At 35.0% G+C, this 22,865-nt stretch overlaps 1 protein-coding gene across 1 annotated transcript in view; it reads right to left on the bottom strand.

Moving 5' to 3' along the window:
* Nucleotides 1–12,776: 12,776 nt before the first annotated feature.
* The window catches only part of LOC116176168 (protein tincar-like), a 92,789-nt gene continuing 82,700 nt past the window's right edge, over nucleotides 12,777–22,865 (bottom strand). The window contains exon 5 of the mRNA XM_031494646.1: nucleotides 12,777–13,030. Within this exon, the coding sequence (XP_031350506.1) occupies nucleotides 12,777–13,030 (254 nt within the window). The remainder of the gene's footprint in view (nucleotides 13,031–22,865) is intronic.

Here is a 22,865-nt window from a genome sequence, read left to right as displayed (position 1 = left end):
TCATTGGCAATCTCTTGGATCTCTGGTGGGGTACAAGAGACGTGTTTGTCATCCGTATTTATCATAACTGCCTCAAAATGGAATTATGACCAAATAATTAAAAGTTTGAAGTTTGAAAATACAGGAATCAGGTTAGCCAACGTGAAAATCAATGAATTGTGTCTATTACCAACATACACTGAATGATAGTTTAAAATTACCTAACAACGCCTAAAGGCAATATTTATAATTTGTATAATTTATTATTTAAAATAAAAGTCGAAATAGAAAAAATAGTATAAAGCACACGTGTCATTTGTCTTATGCTTATGCGGCAAACTACCTCGTGCGACAATCTTCGTCAAATGACACTTGTACTTTAATATACTATTACGTAGTTCCAAAATTCTAAAACGAAAAGTATAACTACAAAATACAAACTCAAATGAAATAAACCAATTCTGTGCTTATTCGTAAATAATCACCCCGATTTACTTTAATAGATTGAAATGTTTCTCATATACACAGTGTCCCGTCATTATTTTCAGTGTTTAGACCGTCGACACACCAACACAAACGTGTTAACTTAAGGGGTTTAAAAACATACAGTATAAAACATGCATAAAGTATTGAACAGGACATGGCGTAACGCCTGAATGGATAAAACCGTACTCTTGATCCTTTAAGAATGTGAAATATCATTTGCATTGACAAATATAAAATGATGTTGACTACAGAAATTTAATACAGTCTCATACGCCGAAAAATTGAATTTTTGCGGATAACAAACATTTCCTCCCTCTCGTGAAAATATCACATAATCTAATATGCGAACTGCGTGCGTCTGCAGGTAAATGGATTCCCCGTAACATTTTTAACGTAAATGTAACATAATAATATACTACCGCGGTAAGCCGTAAATGGTGACACCGACCGCCCACCTTATCGATTTTGAAAAGTGGAAAAGTAATTTACACATATATTAAACATTTTACAGTGTTGCATGTATTGGATTTCAGCCGAGACGCTTTTTGATCCAGTAGAATACCACAATAATAATAATAAAACATACGACGAGACTGTGTGTTTTAAGACACTGTAAACACAGACGGGTACAAAAAGATACACGTAACGCGATACATTTGAAAGAAACATATTGTGTCGTCGAGAATACAATTTCTGCTGTATACGGTATATGTTTTCTATAGAATAGATAAGCGCAAAAGTGATGCTCGAAGAGTGGAAAAAGCATCCGGATATTTTGAATACAGAATAAAAGCATTGAGTGAGCTCTTACGTTTCTCCGCGATGCTTTTCGTATCCCAAGATCATTCGCGATAACGTGACTTGCAACTTAATGTAATGGTAAACGAGCCGAGTGTGACAAGAAAATCGTTCGAACTCGAATTAACACATTTGACTCATTTTCATAAAACTGAGCTTGGATTTCGAATAAGGACACCGTACGCAAACCAATTGGTGGGGCTGGGAACCACAATCTTTGATTTGATGATACATGCATTTTTTAAGTGCTTTTGGGGTTGAAAGTTGGATGTAATTTCAGATTAGACACAAGATTTGATTATATTTGTTGAATTCGAAGGCATTGTTAGTTTTGTATCAGCATTATTTAATATTGGCAATTTTGTTTCAATGTTCGGCTTTGTTTATTTTGTTTTGGTAATTATAAATTCGGTTTGGGTGCTTGTTATAAGACAAGATTTATTCAGTTAGCGGTTATTTGCGTAGTATTTGTAACAGTTTCTCACATGTTTTTCTCCGGTCGTGGATAAGAAGTTTTCGTATCGCTGCATAGCTAATTAGTTTCAAGACGTGCTTTAATGGATTTGCTGTTTAATTAATTTCATTGCCTTGTATCGGATCGTAATATATACAATAAGGATAAAATTGTGGACTTTCCCGGGCCTTTTCCAATAGGTTTTCGCCTGTAGTATCCAAAAAAAGTCAAGCACAACAAAAATTATGGACAATAAACGATTCTAAAGGCAAAGGTTAAAAAATAAATGTAGGAAGATGGTGAGTGAAATGCGATTGGTGAAAGGTACCTATCCTTACTGTACCACTATTAATAATTACCTCAAGTTATGGGAACAATACAGGTAGCAAGTAGGATAAAACTTTTGAATTTTATTTGTGGAAACCCGGTGAAATTATAGGATTCCAGCTCCATTAATATTCCCTATCTATTCAGTCACGTAAAACTTCTTCTGCTTGTAAATAAATTATAACTATAAAAGACACACAAACCAATTACTTCCATCGATAGAAATTTATTAACAATAATTCATTATAACTTCAGGAGCATACTGTTTTAAATGCGCTATTTGTTACTACAATAAATAACGTTTGAGTAACTCCGGTCGCCATTTTTCACCCCGAAACGCTATGTATCGTAAACTGAGAATACTTTAAATCCAGGGGTTATTTTAGTGAGCACGTTGATAAATGATATTAGGGTGTATAAACGTAATTTATGTCCACGGGTGTCCCTTTTTTAATTTACTTACCTCGTCGTAAGATTGAAATCGATTTCAGTCCAGTTTTCGGTTTCACGTCAAATTAGTTTTGGGAACGCTTTCTTTCTCAATTAAACTTCGCTATTATTATACTAATCTTATCACGACGGCGACGGTCGGCGTCGCCCACATTACAGCAGGTATACCCTACACGCCATGAAACGGCTTTTTCACATTTCGTTCCCTTTTTCAACGCGTGGGCTTATATGGAAATTTATTCTTTTGTTGACGTGGCTCTGATGTCAACGTATCTGAGAGTAAGCGCAGCATTCAGTTATTTGAGTAGCTCTACTGATGCAAAATGGGCAGGGAGTCAGTTACGCGGATACAAACTAACGCAATGCATCTTAATCGTTTACTTCAATGTTAATACAGAACCGCAAACTTACAGAAGCGGTTCTCCTTTAGTTTCTAATTTAGGAAATTTCTGTCTATAGAAGGTTCACATAAAAAAAATAAATACAGCGCGTGGGAAGTAGTAAAGATTGTAAAGTGCGTCGAAGATACAAGGTTGCGCATCGCAAAAAATTAATCAAACGAATTGCTGGAAATAGTGCATCAAAATTTACAATTGAGTTTCACCATAAACGGAAATTTTCCATTCATTAATGGTCACCAAAGGAATGCAAGATATTGTTTTGAATGAGGCTTTGGGTCATTTGAACGAATATTCGATGGTTTGTTTATTTTTGGAGGATTGTACATCCCATATTCCATGGCCACTACGCGCCGCAGTTGGTTTTAGAAGAGATCAGAAGTACGAACCACATCTACCCTATAATATAATAATTTAGAATTACTCGTTACATTGTTTACTAATAGCTATTTATTTCATAAGGATATTACCATGGCCATAATTAACGAGGATGTTGCGTAGCAACATCCGAGTTTATTATGGCGGGTAATATCCAAATGAAATACATAGCTTTATCGAAACATACTAGATAAATTGTATCCCTCGTTACAACAAAACAAATTCCGCTATTACTTTCTCCTTGGTTACGACCATAGAACAACAAACTTAGAATGGAAACTGTAATGTAATGTCATAGATATATAAATACCTAGATACAGCCATCCTTAACAAACGTACCTCGGTTTTTAAAAAACATATCAAAGAAATTTGTACATCTCTCCATTACTTTCTAACCAAGAAGAAACATGTTCTATCTCTTTTTATTGCATTAACTTCTATGTCGTACGCGAATCGGACGCTTAAAACAAACTTAGCGCGTCCCATAAGTCATGTGACAGTTGACACATTTCACGATCGCGCGAAATCAAATCTAACTAAATGGCCGGTTTATTCACTAAATATTATGTAATTATTGCGTTATCAATGGAATACGAATAACATTAGTGCTTGCCATAATGATAGACGCGTCCATAATTGTTATTCCTGAAATAGTTTTATTAGATAGAGCTACGCCATTCAAATTTGGGACTATGTTTACCTTGTTTGGCATGATGTGCTGCAGTGAATTCATTGCTGGCTTACAGAATACCAAAAAAACCGTAAGTAAAGTTTATGTTCAACATTTTAATTTTAATTGCATGGTTTTAGGCGTATTGGTAACGGAGATTAAGTTGCGACAGGAAGTGAATTCGTTTCCAATTATCATTTTGGCCTATATGATGTTGATGCAGTGCGTTTGTATCATGATCACAAAGAAGGATCCGTGCAATATTCTTAGGAAAACGAGATTTATAGACTGTGTGTGCGTGCAATATCAAATTTTGGTCGCTACGCGTCTTGCCTCCCTTTCGGCATATGTTGTACAATCGGTGGGGTTTCTTTTTGAAATTATAGTGCTAATTGTAGTAAGTAAGCTACACGCCGTGTACATTTATTTAAAATAAATACAACATCTTAACAATGATATCCAATTGGTGATAATAATCATTTAGTCAACATTCATTACGTTTGTAAAAGTTCACAATCCGAATCATCATCAGATGAAATTGACAAATCCGAATCATCACTGTCAACTTCAGAAACATCAACCAATATAACTTCTCTTTTAAATTAATCACTTTCCACATGTTCACACACTTTCTTCCAGTTGTCAGCTGTAATTTTTTCAAATTCTTCATTTGCCAGCTTTCTAAATAACATCTTCCATTTTAAATGTAACATTTCTTTGCTGCTATGCAATTTAAATAAATAAAAAGGCGGTTTATTTATGTTGTAAAGTCTCAAATTTGATAATTTTCTGTGTGATTTGTGCTAACAATTTGATTGACAGTTATAATAAATAATGCGAATCTTGCCTTCCATGCTCAGGGTACCTCTATAAAGGATAGCGCTATACGTAATTAATGTGCCGAAAGTGATGGTAATAGATGGTACGTCCTTTTGAACTATGTTGGGGTATGGCTGTATCTATGTATTTATATATCTATGTGTAATGTAAAAATGACGCGCCATCTCGTGTATGTTCTCAGCAGCTTTTGCGTGAATGGCGCCAAATTTAAATATTAAAATGTAAGCTACGTCCGCATGATACTGAATTTCTCCGGATCTGTAACAATATTGGATTTGACTAGCTGAAACCTAAAAGGTAAATGAATCCAGCCAGTGAAATCCAATTTTGTTTGTTAGAGATCCAAATAAATTCAGTTTAATGCGGATGCACCTCACCAGCCAGGGCCTTCAAAGAGTACAGAGCACTTGTTTTATAAGTAACAACTCCAATTAATCCAATCAAGGAGTTATATTTAATTTAATATGATTATACAAGATACAAGATCAACTTCATGGAACTCTACTGTATGATGCCCTCGAGATCGTTCTAAAAACAAAATATGTAGCAATTTATTACAATTCAATTAGTGCTACCTGCTAAATATAATGTGCGAACTGCCACACGCTTTAAATCTCTTCGTGTTCCAGGTTCTAAAGCGCAGCCAGAAAAAGGACGTTCACAAACCAAAAAGTTTTGTGTAAATTTCTTCCACATTATATTCTAAACCAATTCTTAAAAACTTCGGGCTCCATTTTTGGGAAACGTCTTCACAATTTGTCACACAACATTTACGTTCTCGACTTGTATATGCATAATTCATTGTAATAATGAATAGTAATTATACTTAAAGCACAATAAGCCGTCAATCATAATTCAAAATTCAACTGTCATAATGGCGACCACGCACAAAAGTCACTAGATTTAGTAACTTTAACACGCCCGCTAACTATGCGCCATCTATTGAATGTTCTCCAAACTAACTATATTTGCACTCAGTTGTTCCCGTTTACGTTTCCCTTCTAAGTTTTTTGTTCTGGGTTACGACAAAACAAATCTTAAATTTTTCTCATGATGGATAACGTCGAAATCGTTCCCCAAGATATTTTATTAGAAGCGGAAGAGGTTTCTTTAAATCTATTGCCAATTCAATACCGAGAATTATACGAAAAAGAGTACCGTGAGTTCTGTACCTGGCGTGAGGCGCGTGGAGCAAAAGGAGCTTCAGAACCTATTTTGCTTGCGTACTTTAAGACCAAGGTGAGTACTTAATTTGGAAAATTGGAACTTTCCTTCATAACGCAGTTAACTTTAATTTTAGCAACTGTGAGGTAACCATAAATGTAAATAAAGTAACAAATTAAGAATACAGTATTAATTGGTTTTCACTTACTGTTCAGCGTTTCAAATACAGATAGAAGTGTCCAGTGGCCAATCTGTAGATATAAATGGTCATGCTAATAAATAAAAACGCGCTTTTAACTCTCAATATACAAGTTGATAAGTACCTGAACCCAATAGCTTAGCCGCTTTCTTCCATACAGGTTACGTTAATATTAGAACTCTTGTATTATGGTAACTATGATATTATGAAGGGTAACTATGCTATTATGAGAATTTGTTATTTTGGGGTACTTTTCACGCAAGTTCACTAATAAATTAAGTACGCAATAAATGTCATGTTTCGATAAAATAGGTTTAATTATCGAGACAGCAGGGATATTATTTTTGAGTTTAATTAGGAGTTAGCAGGTTTGTCTTTTTAGAAGATTTTAAGAATATGTTTTGATTTCAGAAATCAACCAACCCATTATAGAGTGTTGCAGGGAGTAGAAACAATTCTTGGAGGATACCGGTAGTCTAATTAGCGACTGGAGGATCAGTTAGTTATATAAGACCAGAAAAAGAAGAAATCCAAGGAGATGAAGAAATAACAAGTGAAAATCGAAGAAGTCATGGAGACTACCTACAAAAGGAGAAAGTACCTACCAACCAATGGTATTAGAAAAAGTGGAGGGGGTTACTCGGCAATTTTTAGTACATACGTAGAGGAAGAAATATACAATAAAGTAGAAGAAAGCAGAAGAAAGAAGAGGAGCACAGAGTACACAGAGGAAATTTAAGCTTCCTGTACAATTTGAATCAAATAGAAAAAGGGGGCGGCTTATAAAAAGTCAACTTAAACGTTGCAAGAAGGGAAAAAAGTAAATTATTTTAAATTACTTAAAATGGAGGCGCTGTGAAGTCTGATTGGGGAAATTCAAATATTAGATGATAGGGTTAGAGAGAGGCTATGAGCAGTGTTAGAGATAAATTTTATGTTAGTGGATAATTAAGTATCAACCAGAAAAAGAATGAAAGATGTTAATGAAGAAGAAGAATTGGAGAAATTTGGAAAAATGTTAAGAAAGAACAAATTAAAAAATAAATTGGAAAGAAAGGAAGAAAAAAGATACATACTATCAGAACCACTCAATTAATATAGTTATATGAAACTCATCCGCTACTGACGTAGAAAGCTGAAATTTGCCCAGGATGTTCCTTGGGGACTGTAAGGGAGCACTAAAAGAGGGGGAAGTTTCTTTTACGGTCAAAATTGCGGCAGACAGAGACTTGGCATTTAGATCGTAGCTTTCTTTGAAAAACTGGAGTAAGACAGAGGGCAATGTCTCTGTCGTACCTAATCAAATATAATACCTTTAGGTTTTTTTTTTGGAATTTGTAATGGTTAATTGTACAACTAGTTTTGAAAGTGATACTTTTTTTCATGAATTTGCAGTTTGATTAATGAGGGCGAAGCTCGAGTTAATGAAGCAAATTCATGGAAAAAAGACACTTTCAACACGTGCTGTACACGAAATTTTTTGCATAATGATCCATAACAACCCACAATTGAATAATTTTATTGATATTCGCGATTTACTGTCACTCAAAAATGGATGCTATTGTTAATAGACAGGAAACGCATAGTAAAAAACGTGAAAAAAAAGTACCACTTTCCATACGATTTTTCGTAAAAAAAAGTCCGATAATTTCATCACTATGTAAACAATTTTATTTTCAGTAGTTTTTGTAAACAATTTTGAAAATGTTAATTTTTTGTAATGTATTTTATAAACACTAGGTATACTGTTTTCGACCCATACTCATCAGATGGCTCAAAACCAGGAGGGGGTACTGTAACGGGCTGCTTTTTAAATATAAAATTACCTTGCCCTAATTTATAAGAAATTTGTGTATATATAAAAAGTTGTTATTTTATCTTTACCGTGCAAAGTTATTTTTATCATAAGAGTACGTTGTGTCAAAGTACGCAAAGTTTGCGGAGGTGTTAAGGCGGTCAGAGCAATTGCTGCGCCGAAAACTTTATGCTGGATCTACTAGATGGCGCAGTCTTGAATTTACAAAGAAATTACATTACGCCAATTTTCCAATCCCCAGAGCTTAAAATAGGTTGTAAACTGCCTTACTTCTTGTATGTCTTTATTCGTACAATTAGGGGATGTTTCCCTGTCACAAGAAGATACGCACAGTGACAGTGAAGGATTTTGTAATAAACAGAAACAAAATTGTGCGTGAGAAGTAGTCCTCCTTATTCTATAAATTCAAATAAAAGAATTGTAAAGTGCGTAGAAGAAACAAGGTCGCGTATCGGAATAATAAACTGAACGAATTGCTGGACAAAGTGCGTCAATATAAACAATTGAATTTGGTATTCGTTAATGGTCACTAAAAGAATGCAGTGTATTGTTAAAATTTGCAGCTTGTTGTTTATACAAAAAACTTGAGGTTTGTTATTGGGTCATTTGGACGAAAATTCAATTATTGGGCAATACATCCCATATTCCGTGACGTCGGTTTTGTGCGAATTATGGGTGATTAAACTTCTGAACGTTTTGTTAGATAATTTCGAATAACTCTTTACATTATTTACTAAAATAGGTTTAATTATCGGGACAGCATGTACATTTATAATTAGGAACTCCTTTTTATCTTAGCTTAGGAAGTAGATCCAAACGTACTAAACACGAAGAGAGAGACGACGAAGTTTACAGGAAGAATTTATTACATCGAACTACACCACGAACCGGAGAAAAAAAGTAGGGCAACCATTATAATCGGTGCAATTGCCAGTGTAGGAATCGTTTGATAACAGTTTAAGATCAATGCAATACGTTACAATTAAAGAACAGTTTACCACAGGTAGAGAGCCCTACGATTAAAACAATGCAATCTAAGACGTCCTATAAAATTGCATAAGCGTATAATATCACATGTTATATATCATTTGACACGACTCAACCACAAAAAGCAATTTATGTGTAATATAACGAAATGAGATTCTCTACAATGTTTACCAAATTAGCTTTACCATGTTTTATATTTAAAAATTTAAACATGTACAAGCAAACGTCTTTGCTAATTTAATGCTACTCGAGAGCTTAAGACATTTATTTTTATACCCCATCAGTGATGTGAATGTAGGACAAAGAACTTGGATGCAGTGAATGTTTGCCATTCCCCGCACCGTCAGTCTAAATAGCACGGAGATGTAACCCTGCGAAGCGTAATTGATCCGCTATCTGCAGACAATGAAGTGCTACCTTAGTCTACGATTAACCCAATTAATTAATACGAGACTAATTACAGCAGCGCAATAGACGAACGAGGCTTTGTTCTAATTTCCATGGAACATAATGAGGACATTGTTCCATTTTAGAACAATCGCCTGAAAAATAGTAATCAAAATCCCGGCAGTGACCCACATTTTGCATACTTACTTATTTTGAGAAGTGCATTTATGACCATTTTATAAGAAAGGATTTCCATTGTACTGCAGCAACGCATAAAAAAGGAAGTTTGCAGACATTATTGCGATTCTGTGCGCGACATGTATCTCGCGAGGAATGCTTTTAATGTTCGATTTCTTTAAATAGGCTTCATGCCTGTTGCTTTAGTCAACATGAAGGGGATAATATGTATTTATAGTCCAGTGCGAGTAGAATAAGTGTACACGGTGATACAGGGCAACATCGGCCATTAATCTCTGACAGCTTTATGAAACCCTTGCGAGGGTGGTATGATGGACGGTCAAACTGGTGTCACATAAATCACAAAATTTTATTGATTAGTGTCGTCCTTTACAAGTGGAAGATATCACCTTTGGGATTTTTGAACGAAAATATGGCAACACTGATTCTTCTTACTTCAAATGCAGCAAAATGGTGGTTTCTAAGCACAACAAAAATCGCGATGCGCATAAAGAACTGACTACAACCTTATGGCATGGTATACAATAATTGTATTGAATTAATAAAGACTGTACAAATAATTCAAATCGCTAAGGTTTATGAAACAAAAAGTTTCAGAAGTGGTGTCGTGGAATAGGAACGGAAAATTACACTGAAAACGTGTTCTTGTGTTCTTTTTTAAAAAATCCAATATGAGTAACACTCCTACCAAAAGAAATTTAGAGTAAACATCCAAAATTACTGTCGCCTCTAAAAAAATGAATGTTATTAACCCAAGAAATCGAAAATTTGTACAGTATATTGTATTGTATGCTTTTGCAAGATCCCACCAATAGGTCTGATTTTAAAACTTTCTCTTATATTTGGAGCTTGCAAAAGAATCAAATTGTTCAATTTACTTACAATCGGTGTACAAACTTCGCTATTACTTACTATTAGAAACACGATAAGCTGTAATGCTGTACAAGACGTTCTATAACGAGAGCATTTAGGTTAGGATTTGAATTTTTGAATTTTCTAGCAAAAATAAGTAAAGTAGCTGTCAAAAATGTTAAAGATCTGAAGTGTCCTCGCACACAAACTTTGGTCGGGTTGGTGTACCTAAAGAATTTCTCTGGATAATTGCGTTCAACGAAATATGTGTCATTACTACCTACTCATTTTCAATAGATTTTTTGTTCCTTAATTACTTGGGAAGATGGTGGGAGTGTAGCTAGAATTACATCATTTTTCGTAGAGCGATATGATTACAATTCTTAGTAAGCGTGAGATAGTTCACTAGGGAAAAAAATTGCAGGATCAGCAGATTTGACAAACGTGGAGGACAATGGAGAATGTGGCCTGTAGAATCCATAATTTCAAACACAGTTCCAAGATCGGACTACTAGATCAAAAGCTACAGCCCTTTGAATTTTTTGTCGAAATTGGTTTTTTGCCCATAACTTTTGATTGAAACGTCTAATCCAAAAAGTACGAATCGTTTTGGATTCTACGCACCCAAATTAATAAGAATAATAAGAAAAAGTTTTTTTCCGAGAAATTTTGGTACAGTCGATTTTTGGTAGAAAAGAAAGGTTATATACTGCCTTCTTTTTGCCCCGAAAAAAAATTGTCTCAGATGGACCGGAAAAAACATATGTTATTATAGAATGTGACCTGAGAATCCATAATTTCAAACAGTTCCAAGCTCGGACTACTAGATCAAAAGTTACAGCCCTTTGAATTTTTTGTCGAAATTGGTTTTTTGCCCATAACTTTTGATTGAGACGTCTAATCGAAAAAGTACGAATCGTTTTGGATTCTACGCACCCAAATTAATAAGAAAAAGTTTTTTTCCGAGAAATTTTGGTGCAGTCGATTTTTGGTAAAAAAGGAAGGTTTAACTGCCTTTTTTTTCGAAAAAAAAATTGTCTCAGATCGACCGGAAAAAAATATTTTCTTATAGAATGTGGGCTGTAGAATCCATAATTTCAAACAGTTCTAAGATCGGACTACTAGATCAGAAGTTACAGTCCTTAGAATTTTTTGTCGAAATTGGTTTTTTGCCCATAACTTTTGATTGAGACGTCTAATCGAAAAAGTACGAATCGTTTTGGATTCTACGCACCCAAATTAATAAGAAAAAGTGTTTTCCCGAAAATTTTGGTGCAGTCGAACTTTGGTAAAAAAGGAAGGTAATACACTGCCTTTTTTTTGCCCCGAAAAATAAATTGTCTCAGATCGACCGGAAAAAACAGATTTTCTTATAGAATGCGGCCTGAGAATCCATAATTTCAAACAGTTCCAAGCTCGGACTACTAGATCAAAAGTTACAGCCCTTTGAATTTTTGTCGAAATTGGTTTTTTGCCCATAACTTTTGTATACAACCTTAATTCACAGACGTGTTGAACAAATACGCGGGAAGTGGTCACCTTACAGTAACAACGTCACCCTTGACGAAGTCCAGACTTTCCTTTCAATACATGATATTCAAATTGAAAAGTAAGGTAATGTCGTAAAGTGACAAAAATGAAAGGTCTAAGTATAATACATTCATTAACCCCCATGATATGCTACAGAATATTTTGAGCTTCTTATCATTAAATTCTCCACACGCTTCTCCCGTAGTTTTTTAATTACGGAGAAAGTAAGGGTTGGGTTCGTTCCTTTAGCGTCCTTCTGAATCTTTTACATAATCGTTAAACTTTTATTAACGCAAATTTACATTTATGTAAATTAAAGTGAATTACTTTTTTTTACATTTACCCGATTTAAAATGCAAAATGTACAAATATTTTTAAACAGCGCTCGGAAAATCATTATCCTCTTCGCAAATTATGATAATTAACTTGTAGGGAGAATTAAATATCTTTTTGGATATACTCGCGCATTAATCAAGTACCAGAAGTTCGCGTTTTTTTTTCATAGAAACGCTAATAGGATTAAATCGAAAATTTAATTTATTCGGCGTGACGGCACAGAAATGTTAAAACGCGAGACTTCCGTTCGCTGCTTCTTGATTCGGTTTATAAATCAAATTTCTTACCGGAAGTAATCAGGAAACTGTACTATATTTATTCGTGTCGTTACATTTAAATGGGCAGAATGTGATATTATTATTTCAGTAAAATTCTCACGTTTCGAGCGCTCGTGCATCTTTTTTTGACCTAAACGTCGTTATCTTTTAGACGCCGCGGATGATATCAACGTAATTTAATGAGATGTGCGGTCGGTTCAATAAAATTCGCACCCTTTTCCTTCTTTTTACGAACAAAAGGGCTTGATTTTAAGGAACTACTCCTAGAATAGCCGCCGTAAATTGAAATGGAAATGCGACTCCTGTTATTTCTACCCCATTAACTTTTGTGGCATTTCGTTCTTTGCTCCAACTGCACGTATGCGATTGTGCCGTAATGCAATATTGAATTTGTGCCGGTTTTATTTCGAGGCTTACGTTTTCCACGGTTATTGGTACATATTTCCACATCGCCGGGCCGGTGTAATTATTTCGCTTGAAGTTGAAGAACTCAATCTTACTACCTACAATAAACAATTGATATTGTGGACCGCAACCTGAAAGTCACGCTACACGTGGTCGATTAGATAAGTAGTTTCAAGACTCCTTAATTCGTTTTACGTGTACCCCAAAGCCGTTAAAGCCACGTTTGTTGTGCGGCTTCCCTTCGGAGCGATCTTTCACGCTGTAAAGGGTTTAATAGAAGTTACTTAAATTATAATTTTCTACGAAACACCACGCTACACCTACAATAATTAGTGGAAACTAGCAATCTGCTTATGTGTGCGTAAATAACCTTCGGGTGAAAGTCCCGCATATAGACCCTTTTCGGTAAGTTTCTGTTTGTCCAATTTTGGTTAGTTTATTACACGCCTCCGTTACTTTGGTCAACATACGGGTCGAATGACTCCCATCGCCACTAATTAGGTTTGCTAATTATTATTTTGAAGGGCAGCGTATTTGAGTTTTTGGGAAACACGAACCCATTTCCGTAACGTAGGGATGTCGACTATTATACACAGTAATAATATCCACTTTAGGGTTCCTTAATTTGTTCGTTTTCAAAATTCCTTTATACGGATTCTAGTTGGTATATTTAATTGCTGGAATGCATCACTCAAAAAGTGTCATCAAGTTATAGGCCCAATGTGCCAATTTAATGTTAACGGACTGGATTTCTTAAGGCACCCCAAAGTATCACAATAAAAAAATCATAAAACCAAAATCTTTCAAAGATAAGTATTATAGTTGAGGAAGATAAGATCAGAGCGTCGTAACGGATTAACTTTTATCAATACCCGATGTTTGGTTGGGCAGACACTTGGAGGGCACTTTAAAAGAAATTAGTTACGCCACTGGTAATAGATTACTCATAAAAACAATAAAACTCAATGACCCTATAGTTAGCTTAACATTTTACGACTTATATTCCTCCCTTTGGATTTGAAAATCTATTCCACTTTCCTTTGGGGTCATAGTCCTCCTGAAATATTGTATTGTGTATTAATTTCGGCGTAAGAGGGGACACCGCAAACGCTCCCTATTGGCGTTATTTTTAAAATTGAGAGAGACAGATTATGATGATTTAGTGTAAGTGGTGTTTGGATAAATAGGAAAAATAAGGAAGTAACTGGGCTGCTCAAGAGACAACGTGTTAAAGAGCTTCTGTAACTTTATAAAGAGATTGGTATTTCTGTTTGCTTGGAAACATAGTTTCGTGCAGATGCAATTAAGGTAAGTCTTGTGAGAAGTTAATGCGGTCTGTCCGTTAAAGGAAGAAGTTGCGTCGGTTTGAAAAAGCAATTTATAGTGCACAATCAGGCCTTGTGAGAAGGTAGCTTGCTCAATAAAAGTCAAAACGTTACCCGTTTTGAATAGCCACCGGTTTGAAAATTAGTAGTTGCGTTAATTAAGCCTGTTTCAATGGAGTAGAAATGTGGTGAAGTTTTTTGAAACCGCCAGCGAGTGTTTTGTATCAGTGCTAAGTGAGTCGGAACATCGCACGACCGTTTGTTACGACCAGATTAGTGTTTGAAAAACTGTAAGTAACTTTAACATTTTCTTTGTTTATTTGTGTCGACCACCTGCGCGTGGGGTGAATGTAATGGGCTTGTTTTTCTTGATCATTTATTCCGTTTGAGTTTCGAAATAAATTCTTTTTTGTCATTGTCAAACAATTAATTGGGTCTTTGTTGATGAAGGACTCCATTGTGTTTGAGTAAATGTTTAATAGAAAAAAGAAGTAAAATTGAGTCGCAATTTTACTTCTTTTTTCAATTAATTGGGTGTTTATTTGAATCCAATTTACAATCCAAATTCTCATGTTAAAATTATATTATACCCAAGATTTATCTCAGGTGTACAATTTGTCTAATTTCCTTGGAATTTAAGGAACCTGGTTAAGGCTACTGAGTCTGCTAAATTATTGCATGTGAGTCATTATTAGGGCTTTGTTTTGTAGCAAATGCCGGAGGTACGAGGAGAGAGCGTTTCAATTTAATTACAAGCAATGCTTACAGATAAATTCCCGAGTACATCAAACTATGATTGCACATTGCACACTGCCTTAAATAATAAAAAAATAAGCTCCTAAAGGTAACCAAATTAACCCCATCTAAATAAATAGCGCAAGAGAAGGAATGAAATAGAAAGCAATTGAAAGGGAGGAAGAGGGACTAATATTGGGAGAAGATTTAAATTCCAAAGCAGAATATAAAGGAAAATTGATAGAGATGGGAAGAGGAACACAAGATAGAAAGTCAAGATATAAAGAAAGCAACAAAGGGGGGCAATTAACAGGATGTAGAATATTAATCGGAAATATGGAGGGAGATAGAGAGGGAAAATGCACATACATGAGAGGAAGAAGGAGGTCATAATTAATTACATACTTTAAGTAAACTAAAAAATACTAGTAGAAATAAAAGGATAGGAGTTCACTAGCCGATGGAATTAGGTCTAAAAGGCAAAACAAAAGATCGCGAAATGGAAAATCAGTTCCTAAAGAACTAAAAAAAAATAACTTTATTTTATAGCATATGTTAAAATGACATTTTAATAGGTTTGAATCAATAGTCTAAGTCGTTCTTAAACCGTGAGGATAGATAAAGTGATCACTCTAACCGCTAGGGTAAATAAAGTGAAACGAATGATTGTGCATGCTAATGACATATGTCATTCTCATTTGAAATGTCACGCGGAGCCAGATACAAACGTGAGATTCAGAACATATAACAATGTTGTTTCGCAACCGCAGAACCGAAGCTTGCTATTTTTGACGTCTAAATTAAATTCAGAATTGTCAGAAGCTTTACAATGTTTTCTATGTATGGCTTCCGCTATAAAATAAAGTTTTGTATTATACGCGACGATAATTGCAAACTAACCATCTCGTCAAAGTCTTCCACTCAATGCTTAAAATATCCCTTTATCGTCTTATATAATAAATAACTATTTTTGGCTCGATTTTTGGTAAATACATTGCTGTGTAAACAACGCCTTTAGATGTCATTTCGGTTCAAACACCAAAAATAATGACAATTTTATTAGGTAAATCTGTGGGGTTATTTACGAATAAACACAAAGTTGGTTTATTTGACTGAATTTGTATTTCCGTATTTGTTTTTCCTTTTAGACACTTTATCGCTTTTAAATAGTTCAATTTAGATAAGATGCTTTAACTAAGACGCATCTGATCAAGTTTTCTCACTTTGTAAAAGCCTTTTATTTATTCATTTGGCATAAGTGTTCATCAAGCAAAAGTTAATTAGTTTGTATCTTTTGTTTAGGAATGGGGACGCGTTTAATGCGTTCGTTTGTCAAAACTATCGGTGATTGGTGAGGTTTCTGAAATTTTAAAGCGAGAGTGCTGGTTTCACAACGGTTGTAGAGCGTGTATTTTTGTTCTCGGGCGTTCAGTCCTATTTGTTTAATTGAAAACACAGTTCGTCATTTTTATAACAAATTTGTGCAGATTCAAGTCAACCAAAGTTACCAGCGCCAGTCTGACGGACGGTCATACGATATTAATGGGTCTTACGTGACCAGAACAGCTAAATCAAGATGACGGATGACTGATACTTTCGTTGAGTTGCAGTTTTCGAAACGACCGTGGGTTTGATTCATGGCTCTTGAGCGAGCGTAACTCGTTACTTATCTACCATATCTACTACTATGCAGGTACTGATCCATAGTCTTCCCTCCATTATATCTCAGAGTTATTGTTAAAGTGACCACTCAGCTAAGTTGTCTGTAGAAGCTCATAACACTTTTGCAATCTTTGACAGACGATCATCTGAATATAATGAAAAGAGAACATCAATATTACCACCATTTTATTGATGTTTTATTTGCTCTTCAAATCCTTTGAATGAATATTTCCCAAACTCTATCAGAAACATTTCGAAAGTGGAAGAGCTAAATCTATTGCGAAACAGGTAAAAAGATCAATAGGCGTTAAAATCGCCCTACCCCAAGCTCCCTTTATTTTACACCGCTCGAAATTGTTTTATTGGAATTTTTATCGGTCAAATAACATTTCATAGGGACTAACACATCCGGAATGCACAATAAATACCGTAATAAAGGAGCGCCACTCTAAAATATTAAAATGACCGTAGATATAAATTTTATATTTCAGCGTTTGCGTTAACTCCCATGTTAAAGCATCTTTATATAGTCGCGTAACAACCAAAATTATATGATCCCAAAAACCGCTCGCATCATAAACTGATCTCCCGAATCATCTTAGCAGAAAGCGGATGGAACGTAAAACGCATGCTAAATTCGCCATTAAGAAAATATGGTTCATTGAGATAAGTAAATCGTTTATCAATACTGTAATTTATTCAAAATTCCATCATTGGGATACATCGGGAACTGTATTTAATTTACATGCAAAATGAGAGGTGAATTAAATAGTCCAAACGAGTATAATAACTTAGATAGTAGATTAGAGTACACAATGAAGGTGAAAGGGTTATCTGGGTAAGTGTAATGAATTTTTTTTATTACATGTAATGGACTACGTAAATGAGGAATGTGTCCCTGCACGGTATACGAGTTAATACAACCTTTTGTTTGCGTTTTTAATCCAAAGGAATTTGGGTTTTACATTTTATACCGAGCTTAATACTGTTTAGATACTTTGGGAAGCAGCAAACGATAACGTTCCATTGTTAAAAATATAGATAATAGGGGGATACGTTATCCACGCACAGCATTCGCCCCGACTAAACAATATCTTCAAATTATTCTGTTTCATTTCTAAAACTTTAGTCATTTGTTATGCGTACTTTATTTAAATAAAAAATGGCATCCTGTCCTTCCATTAAATCAATGTAAATTAGTGAAAAATTATTACTCTTAATCATATTACCAATGATCTAGAAGTTCGAATATGATAACTCGAAAGAGGCATGTAACAAGAACATTTATTGGCGTAAAATTTTTTGACGGAAGAAAAGTTCAAGTCTATTTTGTCCTACGGCGAGCTTTTAATATATTTCTCACACGTTCGTCAATGAATTATTTGTTCTAAAATTGTCTGGTTTTGATTTTGAATTACACGCTGGAAATAGGTCGTGTTAAGTTACTTGTTCAACGTTGCAAATTAAGCGTAGCTTGGCAAAAATAAGGTGACGTTACAAAATTCTGAAGCTCAGTATACAGCCTTGAAAGCCACTGAACCAATGAAAATAAATCGACGCCATTACTAATCCGCCATCGAACATGCTTTAAAAGAAAGGACATTATCTTTGCACGAAATTAAAGCATTCGAGGATTCGCGTTTAGAGAGTCAATGCGATGCAATGGTCGATTGCATCAGGTACTAGTTTTTGTGGTGTCGCCCTCTGACGCTTCGTGCGGACCGGGAAAGGGTTGTTACAAGGTGAACTTAGTTCAGGTGCTGCACGAAATTACAACAAAGAAAACTGTTTGTAAAATTCAATAATATTAAAGTTCATTATTGGTGCCGCTAACGCACAGGGCAGTTTGGTGAAAAACTTACGTAAGGGATTTACTCAAAATTAACTCAAACCATAATAAAAATCAAGTTAATTTGAGTGTGTATGCAAAATGCACTTATTTGGACCAAAACTCATTAACCATCAAGTCAATCCGCATCGAGAGCAAGCCAATCGATCTTCAAAGTCCAATCTACAGAGTAGTCGCCTAACGATGGTTTCAAGTCGACAGGTTTAAGTATGCAGCCCTTTAGAAATCATCTCAAGCTCAATTGACGAGTATAAAGGTTACCCGTAAAAATTCCAGATCTTCCACGTCGAAGAAAAAATTGTAAATAAAGGTTAGTCGTGTTTATGTATTTTTTAACATTTACACGAGATCCATTGTCAAAGATAAATATTGATCCGTTGCAATTTTACTAGTAAAATTTTAAACAAGAGATCTTAAAGGAGTTGAAAATAGTGAAAAATTTTGATCCCACGGCATTTGGTCAGTTCTAATTACATTTTTTTTCGGAATCAAAGATATTCCATAAATTTTACTATGAATGAAACCCAGTTCAAGGGTTATTTATTATGTAATTTGTGATAGTGACCATATATTGAGGTTTGGTTAAAGTGTAAACGTACTTATTCAAATTAGCCGCAATTCAATTTCAAAATATTAAGTTTTTACGAAATGAGATGAGATGAGATGGCCATTTCGAAATAGATTTTAATCGTCCCGTATCATGGCAGGTAGATCTTTTTGCTACTGCAGAGTAAAAAAGGAAGAAACCCATTTGTAGCAAACTTTCAGATCTCCTTCGTAAGCAAGGGGGGTTAAATAGATGTTAATAAAATAATAAGGGCTCGTCGACGACATTTTAGTAATTTTTTTTACAAAATGGCACCCAATAATAGTCTTTTTCAGGTATGAATTCCTGTATCCAACAATCTCATCTAAAATTTCATCTGTTCAATACATTTCTATCGTATACTGAGGCTATGAAAACAACGCAAACAGCTAGAAGTAAATCTTGATTATTTTGATATCTTTAATAGGAGCACCCTTTAAACCAAAAGGGCGAATCTTCATTTTAGTAAAAGTAAAGTAGGTTCCACGTTGATTAAATTTTTAATAGTTGCATGAAGCGACATTTTTTGTTCTTTGAGCCTTCTCGGTCCCTTTTAAACCATACATTTTAAACGGCTTAGTTTATGTCGGAGATTCTTATGTAAATTTAAATTGTAAATTCACTTTCACATCATTAAACCGAGCTTAAAAGTCCATAGTCTCGCGTCGTAAATACTAATGAAGTACTTTTGCTCGGCCAGCTCGGGGGGAGCCAGTTATCAGAACTAATAAACGCGAATTCCATCATCCACAACCCGTTCGTTCTAAATCTGGGTATAACCACAAAAAAATCCCGAATGCGTTTTACGTGCGTTTCGGGAAAATCCCTACACGAGATAAACTCCATTGGGCGCGAAAGGGGAATGACTCCGGCATTAGCGAAGAGTTCGCATAAGTAGGAATGTTTATGTCGGAGTTGTTAGGGAAAAGTTTATGATTGTAGCTAAAGGTCCGACACGCACCTATTGGGGTTTTTATATAACCAATCCATTTTGCTTGAACCACTTTTGACGTTTACTAGAATTTATAGAACGCCTTCGACAGCTGCTAAGCGAGTAGATATATTTTATCTACTAGTTTGTGGATGGAAGTCAAAATCGTAATCACTCAATTGAGGAATGACAATTTCGTGCATAACACGATCAAGTATTTGGCGCACGCGATTCCCACAATTTAAAAGTAACCCTCGGGGAAATTGCGTGATACAAGTAAACCCGAGCTTTCTTTGCTGTTGCCTAATCCTGGGATTAAATCAATTTATTGTAACCTACACGTCCAATTCTTAATTTATCTTTATTTACTATGACGAAACTATGAGCCGTTATCGTCAACATATTTGTTTGGCTTATGCTTACGATATTGACACGAGAAAGATTAGAGCTTTGGACGTTTTCAGACCATAAATAACTCCAGTGTAGCACGCCATCGTATTGATTTCTTCATTTTCATTTAGTAGGTAATTATTTTGTTTTTGCTTGTAGAGTTTCACGTTGATTTGGGTAGTAGGAACAAATGTCACGCGAAAACAATTCAATAAAGGCTTGGTAGATTACATGGGATCGAATATCGGTCTTGTTAATCCATGCTGTTAGTTTGATGTCACTACAAAATTCTCCGACTAATTATGGAATCGACATCAATACGCTAGTAACGGAAAGTGGAGATGTTTCCCTGAAGCCTAATTGACATTCGACTTTCTAAAATGTCTAAACAATGTACCATCCGGTATTTTAAGGATAATGATCCTATACGTCAAAAAATTATGGGTACAGAACGTATTTTCTTCTAACATTTCAGTAGCATTTTTTATTACGAATACAACGAACACACAAAAACACGAAAGTTGGCAACTCGGTGGGTTTCAGCAGGATGGTGCTTCTGCGCACAACGCCCCAATCATTCGAGAATACATGTCGAACAAATTTTATATTTTTCAGGAAATTTGTCCGATAGATATTTTCGCACGATTTTTTTTGCGTGGATGCACCATCCTGTTGAAACCAACAGTTTCCAATTTTTGTTTTTTTACGTGTGCCGTATATCATTAAATTCGCAATAAAAAATGTTACTCAATACAGTGTGTACTTTTTTGCGGGACATAAAAAAATAAAGTTGATGATTATTTCCCCGAAATGCAACGTTGTATTGAAAATCTCCCAACCGTTTTTCTAGAGCGGAAAAGTGCTAAAGAGGATGGGTTTTTTTTATTTTGTTGTATCTGTTAAAGCCGCTTTACATTAGGCAATTTTCGTGCAATGCAAGAGCAATGCAAGTTAGAGATACGTTACTGCGCATGTTCATACGCAATTCAGGTGCAAGAAAATAAATAGAGAAAGTTCTATTTCACTTGCAAGTTTGGCGCAAGTTCTAGTAACTTTTCTAGTAATTTTGTCAATACCACAATTTATTTGGTTTCGCGTGTGTTATTTTGTGTGTGTTTTTTTAATAGCAAGCGCCACCACATAACAAGCTGTAGCCAGCTTAATTTCCTTTTGTTTGCTCATACCTATAATGGTCAATTTTATTAAGTTTCATGAATAACCTTCTGTGTAAACAAACTGAAAAGTTTCAATTTTTGAAAAATATGTTGTCAGTACTGCAACACTTTTCTAAACTTGCACAAAAGTTGCAACACAATTGCATGAATGTAAAACCGTAAAAGCAATGCAAGGCAATTTTAGATTGCATAGCACAAGCCTTGCATTGCACTAAAATTGCCTAATGTAAAGCGGCTTTTACAAAATCAACGAAATTGGGAAATTTCGGAAGTAATCGGAATTTTCTGGTTTTCTTTAAAGCATGATAAACACAAATTGCGCAACTTTCCCCCAATTTGACCATCGTATTTTCTATGGTTTTGGACATCCCCATGATAGACATCCTTGGAGACAGTGGATAACGTTTTTCTTTGACAGACGGTTCCGCCGTTAGACCGCACCAAAGAAAGCATATTGGCATTTTAATATTATATTGTGTAATTTTAGTTATTTATTTAATATATGTAATATGTTTGTGACTAAATGTAATGTAATGTATTTGTACGTATTGACAAATCTTATATAGTCCATGACTATTACAGATAATAAAACTTTATTATTATATTATTATTATCGATTTCCCTTTTTCCTGATGTATACTATAGTAGCCACAACCTTAAAAGTGGACGAATAGAAGGGTCCCGATACTTTCTTTCGTTAACTTTCTAAATGAACATTTTTTTAATTATAAGTTTTGAATTGTGCATTGTATCCTCGATTGTATCGTTAGTAATGTATATTGTCTATATTCACAAATGACGTTTGCATTTTTCCTTTGTAGGAACATTTTCCAGTTGTAATATTAAGCTCTTACATCGCCAGATTTGTCTCTTCTAGACGATCTTTCCGCCCTTTGAGAGTACCCTCTTCCGATATTCGCTTCGACTTCACCAATAAATAGGTCTCGTCCAAACGATTAATTTTACCTTTGTGTGTATTTTCCTCCGACACACCGTTGTTCGCCCTTAAAGTGTTCTTCCAGACGTCCCAACCGCCCTTTGAGAGTGCCCTCCTCTTACGATCGGTTCTTGAGATATAAGGAATTATATCCGATGACGATAACGGGTCGAAGAAGAGGACACTGGCCATCTCAAGCACGTCTTTGCATTATCAAAATGGGGCCGCTAGATGGCGCTTTAGAATTGCGTACTATATTTTGGCATATCTCCAAAAATGTAGATGCAACGGTATATTTACTTTTGCTGAGAAGCTTAAGCAGGGCGTAGGATCTCAGAGGAAA

This window comes from Photinus pyralis, unplaced genomic scaffold, assembly GCF_008802855.1.
Source record: "Photinus pyralis isolate 1611_PpyrPB1 unplaced genomic scaffold, Ppyr1.3 Ppyr1.4_LG7, whole genome shotgun sequence".
Classification (NCBI taxonomy): domain Eukaryota; kingdom Metazoa; phylum Arthropoda; class Insecta; order Coleoptera; family Lampyridae; genus Photinus; species Photinus pyralis.
Note: the sequence above shows the minus strand (reverse complement) of the source record. Positions and strands in the feature narration are given on the sequence as shown.